At 67.8% G+C, this 18,452-nt stretch overlaps 1 protein-coding gene across 1 annotated transcript in view; it reads right to left on the reverse strand.

Moving 5' to 3' along the window:
- Positions 1-1,555: 1,555 nt before the first annotated feature.
- Positions 1,556-18,452, reverse strand: part of LOC102177760 (plexin-A1) — a gene marked incomplete at its 3' end in the record, with an annotated part of 29,730 nt that continues 12,833 nt past the window's right edge. Inside the window, 19 exon segments of the mRNA XM_018045647.1 lie at positions 1,556-1,622; positions 2,000-2,256; positions 3,279-3,421; positions 5,142-5,376; positions 5,503-5,646; positions 5,725-5,964; positions 6,103-6,120; positions 6,122-6,197; positions 6,501-6,668; positions 12,372-12,475; positions 12,477-12,509; positions 12,762-12,908; positions 13,229-13,381; positions 13,470-13,663; positions 13,733-13,829; positions 15,293-15,354; positions 15,357-15,435; positions 15,437-15,493; positions 18,031-18,145. Of these exon segments, the coding sequence (XP_017901136.1) occupies positions 1,556-1,622; positions 2,000-2,256; positions 3,279-3,421; positions 5,142-5,376; positions 5,503-5,646; positions 5,725-5,964; positions 6,103-6,120; positions 6,122-6,197; positions 6,501-6,668; positions 12,372-12,475; positions 12,477-12,509; positions 12,762-12,908; positions 13,229-13,381; positions 13,470-13,663; positions 13,733-13,829; positions 15,293-15,354; positions 15,357-15,435; positions 15,437-15,493; positions 18,031-18,145 (2,389 nt within the window).

An 18,452-nucleotide genomic window follows, 5' to 3' on the forward strand; every position in this document is an offset into this window, starting at 1 on the left:
TTGGCGGCCCTGGGGCTTGGGGGTTGAGTGAGACACAAGCAGACGGCTGCCCAGCCTGCTCCAGCTCCTTGGCCCCTGGCCCCCGACATTGGCCCGGCCTCGCACCAGGTGCTCCCACCTTTAATCACGCAGCGTGATTAAAGAGACAGCTGCCCAGGCAGGGCCCTGAGTGCAGATCACGCCTCACCCTCCATCCAGCAGCATGCCCACCTCTCAAGGCGTTCTACCTGCAAACTTGGCTTCACAGCATCGTAAACATAAAAACACTCGAAAACACGAAGTCTCTGTAACACGCATGGGCACATCACACAGGCTGCAAACCACTGTAGTTTACAAGCAGCAGCCAGCCCTGTTCCTGCCGCCCTCCTGCACAGCTCGGTGGCCGTGTGCTGAGCCACCTTCCCCCAGACCAGCCTGCCCGGACCCCTCTCTCGACCTCGGCATCCAACCCTGGGCCTCCGGTCTCTGTCTGGCTACCACCTGTTCCCACTCCACGCCTCTGCTCGCCCTGCACAGCCCAATCCATGCCCTCACTGCTGCCCCTTTCCTGTCCGCCCTGCGGCCCAGCAGGGCTGTCCTGACTGCTGAGCTGTAGCGGCCAGCCTCAGCCCCCAACACAGATGACGGGAAGCCCCACCACCTTCCCCAACATGGGACACCATCAAGGGCTGAGGCTACGTCCACTCGGTCACACATAGAGGACCAGACCCGGGCCTCCTGCCACTCGGTCACGCAGAGAGGACCAGACCCGGGCCGCCTGCCACTTGGATCACACAGAGAGGACCAGACCCAGGGCCGCCTGCGCATCGGATCACACAGAGAGGACCAGACCCAGGCCGCCTGCCACTCGGTCACGCAGAGAGGACCAGACGCCGGCCGCCTGTCACGGGGCTCCGTGGCAGCTCCCTCATCCACCGTGGAGCACTGACTGCAAGAACATTAGGCCCGCCTGCCAAGCCTTCGGGTTTTGTCGAGGTTAAGTCAGACACACCTCAGGGTTGGACAACCTCCCAGCTCTAAAACGCAGGTGACCCACTGAGCTGCTCACAGCCCCCATGAGGCCCACCTGCACCATGTCCAGCCATCCACAGGCTATACACCCCATTCCAATAGCCTGGCTCCCCAGGGCAGTCTCCTGGGGCTTGGGGGGAACTGTCTGGACAACAACAGGAGGAAGCCCGGGTGGCTGCCCCCTCCTCAGCACAGGCTCAATGAGACCCCGCTTCTCCCACCAGGGGCACCTCCTCAGGCTGGTCCAGCACCGGGGCTGGACACAGACACCCTGCCCAGGGACTCCGTGTGAGCCTCGGTCTGGGCCACAGGGACCACATGAACCCCGCGCGGCCTGGACCTCCAGCCCACTCAGCTGCGTGCGGCCGTCGACCCCCAAGAGAGCCAGGCGTGCACCCTGCCTCAGCAGCTCAGGGAGGGCAGGACGGCCTCTGGAGATGCCGGTGGACAGACGCGTGTCCCGGGGGCATCACGCCAGGGTCTTGGCCCTTCGTGCCTCCAGGTTGCGGCCCCCGCCCCCATCCAGGCCCCCATGGCCACCCACCTTGAGGAACTTGTACAGAAGGAAAGTGAACCAGTTGGTTAGCATCTTCTCGGCCACTGACTCAGTCCTGGAACAGAGCACGTGGGGTGACCTCAGGCCTGGCCTCAGAGCACGTGTCACCCAGCGACAAGGGTCCCAGACAGGGCATACCCCAGGTGGGTCTCCAGAGTCGCCTCAGCAGTGCCTGGGCTGGACCAGTGAGTGCACTGCCACAGGGGTGGGTGGGCACAGGAACCCCCAGGGCACAGTGGGCAGACATTGCAGGTGGGCAGGGGTACACAGGACACGGGGCAGAGGGACTCAGGCAGGGAGGGGGCCGCGGGTGGGCAGGAACACAGGGAGGTGGGGAGTACCGGGGGGCAGTGCGCAGGGACACGGGTGCAGGGCAGGTGGGTACACAGGGAGGCTGGGGGCAGGGGGCAGGCGGGGGGGGGTGTGACACACCGGCGCAGCAGCAGCTTGGGGTGGTTCTTGCTCTCCAGGTTCTTCTCGATGAGGTCAGACAGCAGCTGCTTGAGCACGCCCGTGGCGTATTCCATCTCGCCCTGCAGAGCCGTCATGATGAGCGAGGCCACGTTGCCGCGGTCCCGCATGGAGAAGCTGCGCTGGGCCTCCAGGGTGCGGATGAAGGTCAGCAGGAAGTGCTTCTTGGTCAGCAGCTGCCCGAACAGCGTCAGCGACTTCTCCACGTTGGCCTGCACCTGGGGGGGCCACAGGCCTGCTCAGACCTAAGAAGCACCGGCCCCTCCGGCTGAGGGACCGTCCAGGCCTGGGGGTCCAGTCACCCATCACCCTGGCAGGACCCCAAGCCCCAAGTCCTCGCAGAATGGCTATGGTCTGGCAGCTGCCTGAGAAGCCCACGGTGGGCAGAGGTCTGGGCACAGCGGTGAGGTGCCTGCCCCGCCTCCCTCTGCGCAGCCCAGCTCCAACAGCTCAGAGGACGCCTGGTGTCCACTGGCACCAGGAGAGCCCGTTCCACGGCCACTCTCCCCACTGCAGAGGACACTCAAGTCCGGATGGGGCGTGGCTCGCCAGGGTCTCCCAGCAGGGACGTGGGACAGGGGAGTGGAACACCGGCATGGCTGGCTCCGGGGCCCCACGTGGTGGCTCGTTTCTGCCCCAGAGCTTGTTGAGGCAGAAGGGACACAAGCCCCTAGCCCAGGCGGGACACACAGTCACACCTAAGGCCCGTCACATAGCACTAGTGGACCGCAACCGCGGGAGACACACCTGCCAGGACAGGGAGCCCCAGCGGGCGCCAGCCCAGGAAGCAAGGGGCAGTGAGCAGCCCAAGGCACCTGGGCCCCTGCCAGTGACGGAAAGGCAGGTGCTGCTAGAGAGGGGGTCTCTACCCACAGAGCCACCTGGGGTGGGGTCGGAGCCCCGACATCCTAGGGATGCAGGGAGGGATGCCCCTGACCACAAAGCATGACAGACTGGACTCGCTGAGCCCTGCCCGTTCTGAACCAGGGCCTGGGCTCCTGGCTGGCCACTGGGGCACCTGGGAGGATGTGGGAGCAAGCCCACTCCCCTTCAGCAGACTGGCCAGCGTGGGTGGTGGCATGGTGGACCAGAGGCCCGGAGAAACTGCTGGGCCCCAGGAGCCCAGGCCAGGGGTGGTTTGCTGGGACCAGGCCCACCCCTCCCAGGGGGCTCGGGCCAGCCCCCAGGCTCCCGCTGCCCCAGGACCCCAGGACCTCCGCGGAGAGGGCCGGCAGCCCACCTCCATCTCCTTGAGCACTGGGTGGTCCTCAATCCCCGGGAAGAGCACGCGCATGGCGTAGGTGCGGTAGTCCAGGAAGGGGATGCCGGCGCCGTCCAGGTCGTTGGTCAGCTCATGGATGTCCGTCTGCAGCTCTGCAAAGGCTGCGGCCAGACGAGGGGTCAAGGCGGGTACCTGGCCCCTCCCACCCCACACAGGGTCCTGCTGGACCCGCCCGGCCCCGCCCTCCCGCCGGCCCCGCCCACCCCACTCAGGGTCTTGCTGGGCCTGCCTGGCCCCACCCCTCCCGCCTGCCCCGCCCACCCGACACTCAGGGAACTGCTGGGCCTGCCTCGCCTGTGTCCCTAGTCCTGATGCAGGGTGAGGCCCCCACCCCCAAGCTGCTGCAGACGTAACCGAGACGAGAGCAGAGATCGGGCCAGGCTGGGGGCCCCGGTCCCAGAGGCCGGGGTGCTTGTGGCTGCCCTGGCTCTGGCCGCCTGGGAGGGAGCAGAGCCCTCCACCACTCGGGCCAGCAGCCCCTGACATGCCCGCCCGCTCGGGGCGGCTCCACCGTTCTCAGGACATTCCAGAGCTGTGAGGTGTGCACTGTCTGGTCAGGAGCCAGAGGGCGCCGGGCACGTCAGGGGTGCTGAACAGGAGCTGTCCCCCACCCTCGCTGCCCGCTGCTGGGCGTCTGCTCTGGGGCCCCTGGTCATTCTCGTGAGCGCCCCGCACTGACGGGGCTCTGAGGGGCACGCGTGGGCTGGGCTCCGAGTAGACGCCCACCCTTCTCCTGCTGGCTGAGGGCACTGGCCAGAAAAGCCAGCCGGCCGCATGGCGGCCAGCACAGGTCTAGGCTGCTGCCCCGGAGCCCACACGCGCACACAGGCGCTGAACCCACCAGGATCCCTGCGGCCCCGGCCCAGGCACCCACCCCTCACGCCCACCCACTGGTCCCACAACAGTCGCGCCCTCAGCACTCAGCTCTGGAGGGGCAGTCTCTGCTCCATGGGGACGAGCCACTGGTCTCCCCTGGAGGCACGGGCACCCTGGGGACGACCTTGGCCCTCTCCCCGAGCCCCCTACTCCCAGGCCACTTCTCAGATTTCCGGCCTGCAGAGCCCCTCCCACTCTCAGGCCGGGCCCCCGCCCCCGGGGTCCACCTTCCAGTTGGGGATTCTTGGGGGCAGGGGGCACGTGACCAGGTGTGGGGACACCAAGCCTGCCCTCTGGGGTCGTCCTGTCACCGCACAGGGGAGGAGCCACAGAATTCGGGTTCTGGAAACGTGAGGCCTGCTGGGCTGCAGACACCGGACCCCGGTACAGGGGACGTGGCCGCAGCCTGAGCGGGCTTTCCCCACTCACCCTCCAAGGCAGGACAGACTCCCGCCCCACTGGGTGACTTAGAACAGAGGGGCCAGGCCGAAGGCTGTGCTCAGAGAGGTCCCCCGCCCCAGGGCCAGCCCCCGGCCGCCGGGTGGAACACCACGCACGGGCTCGTGGATCAGTGACCACCCACCATACCCGAGGAAACGGCGCCACCCCGCCCTCAGCAGCAAGTGCGGCATCTCCACACCCGGACGCGTGTCCGTTCACACGCAAGGGAGACTGGGACACCGTGTGTCCACCCAGCGGCCTCCAGCCAGGCTGGGACACAAACAGGGGCCTTCCGGTAGGGTCTGCCTGAGGGAGCACCCCACAAAGGCCCCAGTCGGAGCCCCCTGGCTCCCTGGACCGAGCCCGGCACAGCAAGGCCCCACGGGAGCGATAGGAGACGGCGTGGACTCGGTGGGCAGCTGCAGCCCAGCCCGGTGGCCTCGGCCAGCCCCGCCCCCGAGCCTGCCCGCTGAGCCCGCCTCGCCCCGCCCCGTCCCCGCCCACCTTCCTTGCACTCCAGGGCCACGCGAGACTCCAGGTTGTCCATCTGCAGCTGCAGGCGCTTCAGGGTGCGGTCGGCGTCCCGCGACTTGCGCTTGTAGGCAATGAGCACGGCCACGATGACCAGCAGCAGGAGGCCGCCGCCCCCGCCGATGCCCACGATGGCGGGCAGCGTCAGCAGGCTCTCTGAGTACATCTGCAGCACCCCTGGCGAGAACTCGAAGCCGCCGGCCCGGACCTGGGGGCACAAGCCGCCCACGGCTCAGGGCCCCCGCGAGCTTGGCGGGGTGGGGCGCGCAGGCGCGGAGGGGGGGCTCCCTCCGGGGTGGGCGGCCCTGCGCGGGGCGCGGGGGCGTGGACGCACCGTGACCTTGTGCTGCCCGGTGAGGTTGGGCGACTCGCAGAGCAGCTGCGTCTCGGACACAGTGAGGGCGCACGGCGTCGAGCCGATGAGCACCGTGTAGTTGAGGCGAGAGTTGCCGGGCGCCGGCGGCAGCAGGTTGCGGCCCTGCGGGCCAGGATGGGGTGAGCCGGCCGCAGCCGCGCCAATCAGCCCCCGCCCCCCCGCCGGCCCCGCGCAGCCCACCTTGAGGATGAGCGGCGAGCTGGGTTTCAGCTCCAGCAGGCCGGTGGGGCTGAGCGGCTCCAGCACGGGGTCCGGGTAGTAGAGGAAAGACGAAGTGTTGAGCACCAGCAGAGCGCGCACGTCGTCCATGACGAAGCCCAGCTCGTCCGGCCGCTCCCCAAGCTCGGGTGGGCTGCGCGCGCCGTTGTCCACCGACGGGGCCCGGCACACCATGGTGGTGTCGTTGTACACCAGGCAGCTCTGCGGACGCGGGGCAGGGACGCTGGGCTGGCTGCTCCACCAGGGGCCAGGAGCCAGCAGCGACACACCCACCCTCCCCAGGACCCCAAGCGTGGCCTCGATGGCAGGCGTGGGGGCCACGGCCCAGCAGGGACTCACGTTTTCCCTCTCAACGCCGGCCATACTTGGCTCGGATGCGCGGTTCACGGACAGTGGCCAGGTTGGTGCCTGTGACTGTTAGGAGGGTCCCTCCACTAAAAGATGAGGGTGGTGGGAGTCACAGGTGGGACATCCCTGGGCCCCTCTGCCCAGGGCCCAGCACAAATGGGAGGCACAGACACCCCACCCAGCCCCCCAAGAGACGGTCGAGGGTTAAAGCCTCTCAGGACCGCGCTGGGTGGCGGGACCATGTGAGGGCTGAGCCGAGAGCCAGCGGCAGGGGCCCAAGCCAGGCGCTGGCCTCTGGTGGCTCAGGACTGCGGTCACAGGGCTGAGGGTGGGCAGATCAAGGGCTGCGGGGCTCAGAGCAGGGGGGAGGCCCCCAGGGGAGCCCTGACCTGCTGATGCTCCACTCGGGGTCGATCTTCAGGACGGTGGGGTCCTCGGTGTAGTTGTACTTGACCTCAGGGTTGGTGAGCTGAGCACGGTTGATGTTGACAACTATGGGGACGCTGCCTGGGCTCTGCCCCGGAGGCGTCAGACACCGGATCTCCCGGGAATTCCTCCTGGAGGGGCGGCGGGGCAGGGGCAGTGAGGCACCTCCCACCCGCCTGAGCATCCAGGCTCCACCACCACAGGCCTGCGGGCACATCACTGGCCACGTCCTGCTCCGGCCTCACCTGCCTCCCCGTGACACAGGCCGCTGCGGGCCCTGCCTCCAGGCAGCTGAGGACTATGGGGATCACCTCCCCCATCAGCCCCTGAGAGGGGCCACGTGCTGTCTGTGCCCCTGTGGGGTACATCCCAGCTGAGAGGCGGGCCTGGGATCCAAGCTCCCTCTCCAGGGGACAACCCCACCCCCGCATCTGCCTCCTCTGTGGTGTCAGCTGATGAGCCTGGCTGTGTCTCGATCCGCAGAGCCAGGCCCACGGGTACCAGGAGCAGACCTGCTGGGCAGGAAGGGGCTCCCTGGGCCTCAAGGCAGCCCCGTGGCAGCCCTATCGATTGCCTGGGGATGGCTGACTGGACGCACCCCACAGTTTCAATGTTTGTCCAGAGGGGCCAGACCCCACGCTCCAGGGTCAGAGCCCCATGCTCAGGGACCATGCTCAGGGTCAGAGCCCCACGCTCAGGGTCAGAGCCCCACACTCAGGGACCATGCTCAGGGTCAGAGCCCCACGCTCAGGGTCAGAGCCCCACGCTCAGGGTCAGAGCCCCACGGCTCAGGGACCATGCTCAGGGTCAGAGCCCCACGCTCAGGACAGAACCCCACACTCAGGGACCATGCTCAGGGTCAGAGCCCCACGCTCAGGGTCAGACGCCCACACCACACTCAGGGGACCCATGCTCAGGGTCAGAGCCCCCACTCAACGCTCAGGGTCAGAGCCCCACGCTCAGGGTCAGAGCCCCACACTCAGGGACCATGCTCAGGGTCAGAGCCCCACACTCAGGGACCACGCTCAGGGTCAGAGCCCCACACTCAGGGTCAGAGCCCCACACTCAGGGACCACGCTCCAGGCGTCAGAGCCCCACGCTCAGGGTCAGAGCCCCACACTCAGGGACCATGCTCAGGGTCAGAGCCCAGCACTCAGGGTCAGAGCCCCACACTCAGGGACCATGCTCAGGGTCAGAGCCCCACGCTCAGGGTCAGAGCCCCACACTCAGGGACCAGCTCAGGGTCAGAGCCCCACACTCAGGGACCACGCTCAGGGTCAGAGCCCCACACTCAGGGACCACGCTCAGGGTCAGCAGCCCGACGCTCAGGGACCATGCTCAGGTCAGAGCCCCACGCTCAGGGTCAGAGCCCCACACTCAGGGACCACGCTCAGGGTCAGAGCCCCACGCTCAGGCGACCATGCTCAGGGTCAGAGCCCCACGCTCAGGGACCAGCCTCAGGGTCAGAGCCCCACGCTCAGGGACCATGCTCAGGGTCAGAGCCCACGCTCAGGCCGACCACGCTCAGGGTCAGAGCCCCACGCTCAGCGGTCAGAGCCCACGCTCAGGGTCAGAGCCCCACACTCAGGGACCACGCTCAGGTCAGAGCCCCACACTCAGGGTCAGAGCCCCACACTCAGGCCGACATGCTCCAGGTCAGAGCCACGCTCAGGGTCAGAGCCCCACACTCAGGACATGCTCAGGGTCAGAGCCCCACGCCTCAGGGACCACGCCTCAGGGTCAGAGCCCCACACTCAGGGTCAGAGCCCACACTCAGGGACCATGCTCAGCGGTCAGAGCCCCACACTCAGGGACCATGCTCAGGGTCAGAGGCCCACACTCAGGCTGTCGTCAGAGCCCACCACTCAGGGAACCATGCCTCAGTCGTCAGAGCCCACACCTCAGGGTCAGAGCCCCACACTCAGGGACCATGCTCAGGGTCAGCAGCCCACCCCTCAGGCGTCAGAAGCCCCACACTCAGGCCGACCATGCTCAGGCGTCAGAGCCCCACGCTCAGGGTCAGAGCCCCCACACTCAGGCCGACCAGCTCAGGGTCAGAGCCCCACACTCAGGGTCGCTCAGAGCCCACACTCAGGAGACCATGCCTCAGGGTCAGAGCCCCACACTCAGGGACCATGCTCAGGGTCAGAGCCCCACCTCAGGACCATGCTCAGGGTCAGAGCCCAAGACAGCTCAGGGTCGAGAGCCCCACACTCAGGGACCACGCTCAGGGAGACCCCACGCTCAGGGTCAGAGCCCACTCACCAGCTCAGGGCGACCCATGCTCAGCCGGTCAGAGCCCCACACTCAGGGACCATCGCTCAGGTCAGAGCCCCACCACTCAGGGTCAGAGTCGCCCACACTCAGGACCATGCTCAGGGTCAGAGCCCCACCGCTCAGGGTCAGAGCCCCCACACTCAGGGACCATGCTCAGGGTCAAAGCCCCACGCTCAGGGTCAGAGCCCCACACTCAGGGACCACTGCTCAGGGTCAGAGCCCCCGCCCTCAGGGTCAGAGCCCCACACTCAGGGGACATGCCTCAGCGGTCAGAGCCCCACACTCAGGGTCAGAGCCCCACACTCAGGGACCACTGCTCAGGGTCAGAGCCCTCACCACTCAGGGACCATGCTCAGGGTCAGAGCCCACACTCAGGGACCATGCTCAGGTCAGCCAGCCTCAGACCACTCCGGACCATAGCTCAGGTCAGAGCCCCACACTCAGGGACCAACGCTCAGGGTCAGAGCCCACGCTCAGGGTCAGAGCCCCCACACTCAGGGACCATGCTCAGGGTCAGAGCCCCACGCTCAGGGTCAGAGCCCCACACTCAGGGACCATGCCTCAGGGTCAGAGCCCCACGCCAGGCGACCATGCTCAGGGTCAGAGCCCCACACTCCAGCGGACCATGCTCAGGGTCAGAGCCCCACGCTCAGGCGACCATGCTCAAGCGTCAGAGCCCCACGCTCAGGGTCAGAGCCCCACACTCAGGGGACCACGCTCAGGGTCAGAGCCCACGCTCAGGCGGACCATGCTCAGCGGTCAGAGCCCACGCTCAGGGTCAGAGCCCACACTCACGGACCACGCTCAGGGTCAGAGCCCCACGCTCAGGGTCAAGAGCCCCACCACTCAGGGAACCATGCTCAGGGTCAGAGCCCCACGCTCAGGGACCATGCTCAGGGTCAGAGCCCCACGCTCAGGCGTCAGCAGCCCCACACGTCCAGCGGACAGCTCAGGGCTCAGAGCCCCACACGCTCAGGGACCATGCTCAGGGTCAGAGCCCCACCTCAGGGACCAATGCCAGCGGTCAGAGCCCCACACTCAGGGACCCATGCTCAGGGTCAGAGCCCCACCACTCAGGGACCACGCCTCAGGGTCAGAGCCCCACGCTCAGGCGTCAGCAGCCCCCACACTCAGGACCATGCTCAGGGTCAGAGCCCCACGCTCAGGGTCAGAGCCCAACTCTGCGACCGCTCAGGGTCAGCAGCCCACGCTCAGGGACCATGCTCAGGGTCAGAGCCCCCCACGCTCAGGGTCAGAGCCCCACACTCAGGGACCATGCTGAGGGGTCAGAGCCCCACGCTCAGGGACCATGCTCAGGGTCAGAGCCCCACGCTCAGGGTCAGAGCCCCACACTCGGGACCACGCCTCAGAGGAGCCACGGCTCAGGGCCACGCTCAGGGTCAGAGCCCCACGCTCGAGCGTCAGAGCCCCCACACTCAGGGACCACGCTTCAGGGTCCAGAGCCCACGCCTCAGGGTCAGAGCCCCCACACTCAGGGACATGCTCAGGCGTCAGAGCCCCACGCTCAGGGTCAGAGCCCACGACTCAGGGACCACGTCAGGACGTCAGAGCCCCACACTCAGGACACGTCGTCAGAGCCCACACTCAGGGACCATGCTCAGGGTCAGAGCCCCACACTCAGGCCGGGACCATGCTCAGGGTCAGAGCCCCACACTCAGGGACCATGCCTCAGGGTCCAGAGCCCCACACTCAGGGACCACGCTCAGCGGTCAGAGCCACGCCCCCCCACCCTCGGGTCAGAGCCCCCACACTCAGGGACTATGCCTCAGGGTCAGAGCCCCACTGCTCAGGCGTCAGAGCCCCACACTCAGGGACCATGCTCTGCGGTCAGAGCCCCACCTCAGTGACCATGCTCAGGGTCAGAGCCCCACACTCAGGGACCATGCCTCAGCGGTCAGAGCCCCACGCTCAGGGTCAAGCCCCACGCTCTCAGAGGACCAATGCTCAGGGCTCAGAGCCCACGCTCAGGGTCAGAGCCCCACACTCAGGGGACCATGCTCTAAGGGTCATGCAGCCCCACACTCAGCCTGTGTCAGTGGTCAGAGCCCCACACTTCAGGGACATGCTCTATGGGTCAGCCCAGCCCACGCTCAGGGGACCACGCTCAGGGTCACGCTCAGGGTCAGAGCCCACACTCAGACCACGCTCAGGGTCAAGCCCCACACTCAGGGTCAGAGCCCGACCGACCAGCTCAGCGGTCAGAGCCCACCTCCAAGGGTCAGAGCCCACACTCAGGTCAGAGCCCATCGCTCAGAGGGTCAGAGCCCACGCTCAGGGTCAGAGCCCCACACTCAGCGGACCAGTAGCCTCAGCAGTGGTCAGAGCCCCACACTCAGGGACCATGCTCAGGGTCAGAGCCCCACACTCAGGACCATGCTCAGGGTCAGAGCCCCACGCTCAGGGTCAGAGCCCACACTCAAGGGACCATGCTCCAGGGTCAGAGCCCACACTCAGGGACCCACTCAGGCACAGGGTCAGAGCCCGCACACTCAGGGACCATGCTCAGGGTCAGAGCCCACGCTCAGGGTCAGAGCCCACACCAGGGCCAGCTCAGGGTCAGAGCCACTGCTCAGGGTCAGAGCCCCACACTCAGGCTGCAGCGTGAGCACCACGCTCAGGGTCAGAGCCCCACACTCAGGGACTCAGGTCAGCTCAGTCAGAGCCCCACTCAGACCATGCTCAGGGTCAGAGCCCACACTCAGGGACCATGCTCAGGGTCAGAGCCCCACACTCAGGTCAGAAGCCCCACACTCAGGGACCATGCTCAGGGTCAGAGCCCCACACTCAGGGACCATGCTCAGGGTCAGAGCCCCACACTCAGGACCATGCTCAGGGTCAGAGCCCCACACTCAGGGACGCATCGCTTAGGGTCAGAGCCCCACGCTCAGGGGTCAGAGCCCCATGCTCAGGGCTCCTGTTTCCTGGAAGGACTCACACGATGCACTCACTCCTCCACCCCCATCCTTTCTGATATGAAAACAGGCTAATCCCAAGACCGGGCCATGAGCTGGCGGAACGGGCTGCTGAGGTGGGGGTGCTGGGTCACCCTACGGGGCAGCCAACCCGGTCACTGCCTGCACCTGCCTGTCCCCTCCGTGCCTACACCACAGCCGCCAGTGCCCGCACGCGGCAGGCTGCAAACACCAATAATTAGTCTGATAACGGGTAATTACCGCAGGAAAATATTTAAAGGCTCGCTCCATTATCATCCCTAATCTAAAATTATCCACTTCAAGGCTCCCGGCTTTTGTTAAGGTTCCCTTTCTCTCTCTCAAGAATTTCTCTAAAGGCGGAGCTCTGGGGGCATCAACTGAGGGCAGGGCTCGGGCGTCTGCCCCTCAGGCCAGGCCCCGCCCATCTGCTCTGGAGGGAGCCTGTCTCCATGGTAACCTTCTCCTCTCTAGGTTTCCATAGTGATTACCCCAGCCAGGCTCGCCACAGTCCCCCTTGTTTCCCAGGCAACGGAGGGGGCGCCCAGCCACCTGAACCAACCACCACTGGGAACAGGCGGGGGCGAGCCTGGGGTCCCCACATACCAGGAGAAGGAGCAGGGCCGGCCGCCGACTGACACCGCCACATCGCTGCCCGCGTTCAGGTGGCTGCCCTCGATGCCAATCCAGGTGCCCCCCGAAAGGGGGCCCGCGGGCAGGGCTCACGCGGTAGAAGGTTGGCGTCTGGGAAGAGAAGGGACGGGCTGGGGCTCCGGGAAACCCAGGTCTGTGCGCACTAGGTCTGGGACGGCGCCGACAGGCAGGGCCCCATGTGCAACGGGGTCCGAGTCAGGCCCTGGAGATGAGCGGCACGGGGCGGGGTCCGTCACTCGAGGTCGCCTGAACCCCGGGCCTACTCCGTGGGCGAGTTGTTGGGGGGCCCCTTGTCCCCCGGGGCGTGCGAGGAGAGGCCGCAGGGCAGGAGGGCGGGCTTACCACAAAGGTGAAGCGCTTGGGTGACAGGGCGCGGTAGCGAGGGGAGCAGTCCCGCACGCACACTTCCACCAGGGCGTCGTGGGCCCGCACGGTGCTGGCGTCCCCGATCTCACAGACAATCCTGTGGGCACACGGGGGCCTCAGCGGCTGCAGCGCCAGCCCCGGCCAATCACCGGCCCTGTCCCACAGGCCCCGTCCCACTCACTGCTAGGCGCTGACATACTCGCTACCCACTGGTCTGCACAGCACCTTGCCCCTGCCCCCCACAGGCCCCGCCCACTCTGCCCCACCCACCACCTGGCCCCACCTGCTCTCTGGCCCCGCCCCCACAGGTCCGGCCCACCCATGCAGGCCCCGCCCCCACTCACTGCTCGCTCTCCACCCCTTGCCCCCGCCCCGCCCCGCAGGCCCCGCCCCATAGGCCACACCCACTCCTGGCCCCGCCCCGCAGGCCCCGCCCCACTCACTGCTCTGCCGCTGATGTACTCGCTCTCCACCGGGCTGCACAGCACCTTGCCCACGCGCACGCCCAGCCGCACGTCCTCGAAGCGCAGCCCCAGGTTCTCTCCCGTGATGGTGAGCCGTGTGCCGCCCTGCCGCGGGCCCGTCTCAGGGGACAGCTGTGGGAAGAGGGGACAGCTGGGGCGATGGCCGGGTGTCGGAGCCCCCGCACCCCACCCCGTGCCACAGGCCTGGGGGCGAGCCTACCTTGAGAATCTTGGGGTCCGCGCAGCGGCTGCTGCCGTGGCGGGCATGCATCCATTCGGCGGGCGAGTCTGCGGGGCAGTGGGGACGCAGGGAGCAGCGGCGCTCCGCCACGCACCAGCCGCATTCGAAGCGAGGGTCAGCCTTGAGGCAGAGGCCGCAGCTCTCCCGCAGGGCAGGACACTTGTACAGGTGGGCTGCAGAGAGGACAGGGGTCAGCGGCCACCCGCGGGCCCGCCCCCCGGGCCGCCCCCCACGCGGCTCACCCTGGATGTTCTGTGGGTTGTCGATGACGAAGTGGCCGTTCCACACCACCGACAGGTTCACAGGCAGGTCGCTGACGTCGTTGCCCTCGTAGGAGTACTGCAGTGGTGGGAAGAGGGTCAGGCCGTGCGGCCGGGCCTGTGTGTCCCTCGTGGCCACCTCTGGCACCAGCCACTGGTGGCAGGCCCGGCAGGGCAGGGTCTGGGGGCCGACCTGCACCCTGCCGCCCGACATACCCCCACCCCTCCCACCATCCCTCCCCGCCACACCCCCGCCCAAGTTAGGCGAGGGCCAAAGCGTCTGCCCCTAGCCAGCTGCTTCTCTGCGCACAGGCAGCTGCTGCCCCCACCCTCCAGCAGTCACAGGACCACAGCCTCCAGGGTGACCCCCGCCAGGATGCCAGGACTCCTGCACCCCCTGGGCACTTCCTCATCTCCAGGCGGGAGCAACAAGCCCCCGCCAGGACTGCCCTGAGTGTGACATGAGTGTCCCCTGTGAGGGGCTGCCCCCCAGCCGCCCCCAGGCTGGGCTGGGCTCAGGGACACAGCCCTCCCGGGGAGCCCAGCTGTGCCCCACTTTCTCAGCTGAAGACTTGCGCTCCGTCCCAGGGCAATTCATCATCATTTTATCTGCAGGAATGTAATTGGATCCTATCAAACTCCCCGATGCTTTCTTTTCCCTTCACACGGGGCTGCAGGGAAGACAAATGTGGGCCTGGCGGGGTGGGGGGAGGTGGAGAGAAGAGAGACAGCGGCCTTGGGGAGGCACAGGGAGGAAGGGGAGCCAGTGAGAGACAGGCAGAGGGTGGGGCCCACAGGAGCTGAGGAGGCAGGCAGGCAGGGGGCCCTGGGCACCAGCCGAGGGCCAACCTGCCCTGAGGCTGTGCTGACCCTGGGCCCCGGCCCACCATGGCCAGGGCAGAGCCAAGAGGGATAGATAGAGCCTGACTTCTGACCTCGTGCCCCTCCCCTGGGTTCTGGGGGCCTAGCAGATGACCCAGAGGCACCCACCCACCACTCAGGGCCTTGACCCACGCCAGGAGGCCCACTGCCCTCCTGAACAGACGGGGAGACTGAGGCCTGCCTGCCTCAGGACCACCAAGTCAGCCCTCTCCCCTCTCCCACCACGAGGTTCTAGCTCTGTGGACACCACCATCACTAAACTCACGGGATGTGATCAGAAGCCTTTTGGGAGGGCACCCTGTCAGGCGTGAGGCTCCAAGGGTGGCTGCCCGCACCGGCCACCACGCATGGACGGCCACATCCCGACATAGGACACCTCAAAGGAGCTGGTGCTGTCTCCCTGACCTCGGCCCCCAGGGACACCCCTTGTGCCCTGAGCCCACCCAGGCCCCTCACCCACGTCTGAGACGGACAGGCTCCCTCCAAGCATCAGGGCAGCTCTGGGAGTGGCCCCTGCGGCCTGCTCATCCGGGGCCTCCCAGCTGGGGCTGGCGTGGCCTGAGTGGGGGACCGGGGCGCCCCCTGCACAGGGCCCTTTTGCTAAAGCAGAAACCCACAGCACAGGGTCCCAGCAGGCGCCCTGGTGCTGAGCAGACTCACCGAGGAGTTCTGGCACTGCAGGCTGGAGCTGTTGAAGCGCACGGCGCCGACGCGGGCCGGGCCCCCGGGAGGTGGAACAGGCACTCGTACCCCCGCTGGCCCGACTGCGGCTGCGGCAGGTTCCGGGCGGTCAGGGCAATGGGGCTTCACCACGCCCACGGGCACGTAGATCTGGGTGGAGGGCAGGATCTGTGGGCAGTCCTGGGGGGTACAAGGCTGCAGCTGAGTCTGGGCTGGAGGCGCAGGGCGGCTGCATGGGGCCCGGTCTAGCATCGCATGCCCACCCCACACACAGGCACGCCAGAGGCGCCAGGGCCAGCCAGCCAGGCCCGGGTAACCGGCAGCACACTGTGACCTGGGCAGGCCCGCCCCTGGGACCCCCACCAGAGCGGCCCCATCTGGGAGCAGCTGACAGGCCCCTGAGGCAGAAGCAGGCACGAGCTCTCCGCCGGGGGCCCAAGGAGTAGGTAAAAATAGTCAGAGCGGGCAGAAAAACAGCCTGGCCCCCAGGGCCACGTTTCAGCAACAAGAACTGATGCAATGGCCCGGCTTGCTTGCAGCAGCGCTGGAGCGGCAGTGGAGGAGCCGGAGTCGCCCGCAGGAGCTCCGCAGAAGGAGCTTTAAATAGAGAGGCTGAAAGCAGGCTGCCATCCCCACGCCCCACAGGCAGCTCCCGAGGCGGCAGGGCTGGCTCTGCAGAGGTTCCCGGGGCCCCTGTGGGCACCGAGGGAGCAGGGCAAGCCTGGCAGGCTGACCCCTGGCTGGGTCTGCAGGTGCCCCGGGGGCCACCTGCACATGGGCACTGGACTGGCACACGGGCACTGATGGGCACAGGGCTGGCACATGGGCACTGCCTGGCCAGCGGGCACTGCCTGGCACGCGGGCACTGGCTGGCACGTGGGTACTGGCCTGCAGAGTGTGTGGAGCTCAGGCCGCAGCCCCACAGCAGTGGCCAGCAGGCATGTGCCCACAGCGGCCAGCAGTGCCCAGCCCCCGTCAGCAGCCCCACGGCCCCACTCCCACCGTCCCCTACCTCACCCCCTCTGCGGCCAGGAGCCAAGTGTTGCTGCACAGACCCCCCCGGCCCCCATCAGGCCAGAGCCCTCGCTGTGGCCTTGGCATCTCAGGACCCTGGCCCCAGAGAGGGGTCGGCTCGAGCCTGGAGCAAGCCCCTTGAGCGGCTGAGCCAGGCCTGGGGCAGGCGAGCGGTGTGGACGCGAGCCCTCCCCAGCCCCATCCGGGTCCACACGCGAACGAGGGGCCACGATTGCTGCTGCCCGTCCGCTCACACAGACCAAGGGAGCGTCCGGACGACGGCCCTCCAGCCTGCTGCCGGGGCACTGTGGTCACAGGTCTCAGCGGGGCGCGGCCCTGGTGCGGGCAGTGAGGGGCCCGCGGCCCTGGTGTGGGCAGTGAGGGGCAGGGCGCAGCCCTGGTGTGGAACCCCCCCCATCCACCCCACTGCTGCGGAGGCTGGACGGGGGCAGACAGTCCGGGGCCTGGGCATGGGCCGCTCCCACAGCAGGGCGGCCCTCCGTCAGGGGCTCCACACGAGACCCCCAGGCCGCCCCTCCCCACCACGCGCTGGTGGCCCCCTCGAAGGCAACTGAGGCAGATGCGGAAGCGCAAGACCCTGAGCCGCCCCCACAGGCAGGAAGGCGCTGGGGGGCGGGGGACCCAGGCCCGCATGGCCTGAGCGCGCGCTGGGGGGCGGGGACCGAGGCCCCCACGGCTGAGCGCGCGCTGGGGGGAGGGGGTCGCCCTGGAAGCCAGCCTGACGCTCCTTAGGGACAGCCCCACGTGACCTGGGACCAGCTGGGAAGGGGGCGTGTCTGAAGTCAGCCCGCCTCCGACAGGCCCCTTGACCCCGAAGGCCCCTCCCCCCAGCCGGCCCGAGCAGGGTCTACACCGGCATGGCCGAGGCCAGACAGATGCCCCACTGGAGGACCCCTGGGGGGCACCCTCTGCGGAACAGCTCAGACAGGCAGTGTGATCAGGGCTGGCCCGTGAGGACCGGGCCCCCACCTCACACGTCCATTCTGCGGCCACCACCAGCTGGCCCAGCCCACCGGCGGCCCCCAGGCAGGCTGCACACCTGGGGCATCCACCCGCCCGCTCCCCCCGGGTGCCCGCCTGCTCTCGGCTCATTCCACCCACTGCCAGCTTGTCCTGGACGTGCATCCTTACTGGGAGGTGGAAAAGCGAAGGCCCACAAGGCGGGGGGTGGGCGGGGGCAGGCAGGGCAGGTTCTGTGAGGGGTCCACGCCGGCTCCTCCTCTTCCCCGGGCAAGTCCAGCCCCACCACCCAGAACAAAGTCAGGGCTCTGCCCGGCCCCGGAGCTATCACCCCCAGTGACTGGCAAGGACCATGCGGCCTCACGGCGACTCTGGAGACCAGCAGACACCTGCACCTCGGCCCAGCCCCTGTCCACACCGAACTCCCCTGCCACCCGGCACACTGCACAGACAGCCTCTGCCCACACTGTGCCTGGACATGCTTTTGGCGTGCAGCCCCAAGCGGTGACCACCAGCCAATGCCGCCAGAGACAGTCCCAGGCCGGGACAGCCCTTCTGGCCGGCACCCCGCATGCAGCTGCTCTCTGCCTCCAGCCCCGACCGCGGCCCTGTACCTCAGACGCGTCACTGCGGCCCCATACCTAGGACGCGTCGCGGCAGCCCCGCACCTCGGGCGCGGTGACGCAGCCCCGCACCTCGGGCGCGTGGACGCGGCCCCGTACCTCAGACACGTTGACGCGGCCCTCCAGGAAGGAACAGTCGGCGGCGTTGTGCGTGCACACGTGCCGGTACTTGCACCAGTGGCAGGGGAAGGAGCCGCTGACGCAGGACAGGCAGCTGCGGGAGACACAGGGCGGTGAGGCAGGGCCTGCGACACCCACCCCCCCCGGGCTGCGCCTTGGGGCCTCCGCACAGGCTGCCCCTCACTGCCCAGAGCTGGCCACTGCCTGCCGGGGCTCCCCACCCCACTCCCCCCACGGCCTGACCATCCACACCGGCGTTGCCCGACAGACCCTCTCAAGGACAGAGCCCTCTGAAGCTGGCACCAGGCCACTCGACCATCAACACTGAAAACGCATTTAGTGCAGCTGAGAAGCACATTCTCGTGTAATTTTTTTGTTTGTTTTAATATATAGTTTTAGGG

Source organism: Capra hircus, unplaced genomic scaffold, assembly GCF_001704415.2.
Source record: "Capra hircus breed San Clemente unplaced genomic scaffold, ASM170441v1, whole genome shotgun sequence".
In the NCBI taxonomy this organism is placed as follows: Eukaryota; Metazoa; Chordata; class Mammalia; order Artiodactyla; family Bovidae; genus Capra; species Capra hircus.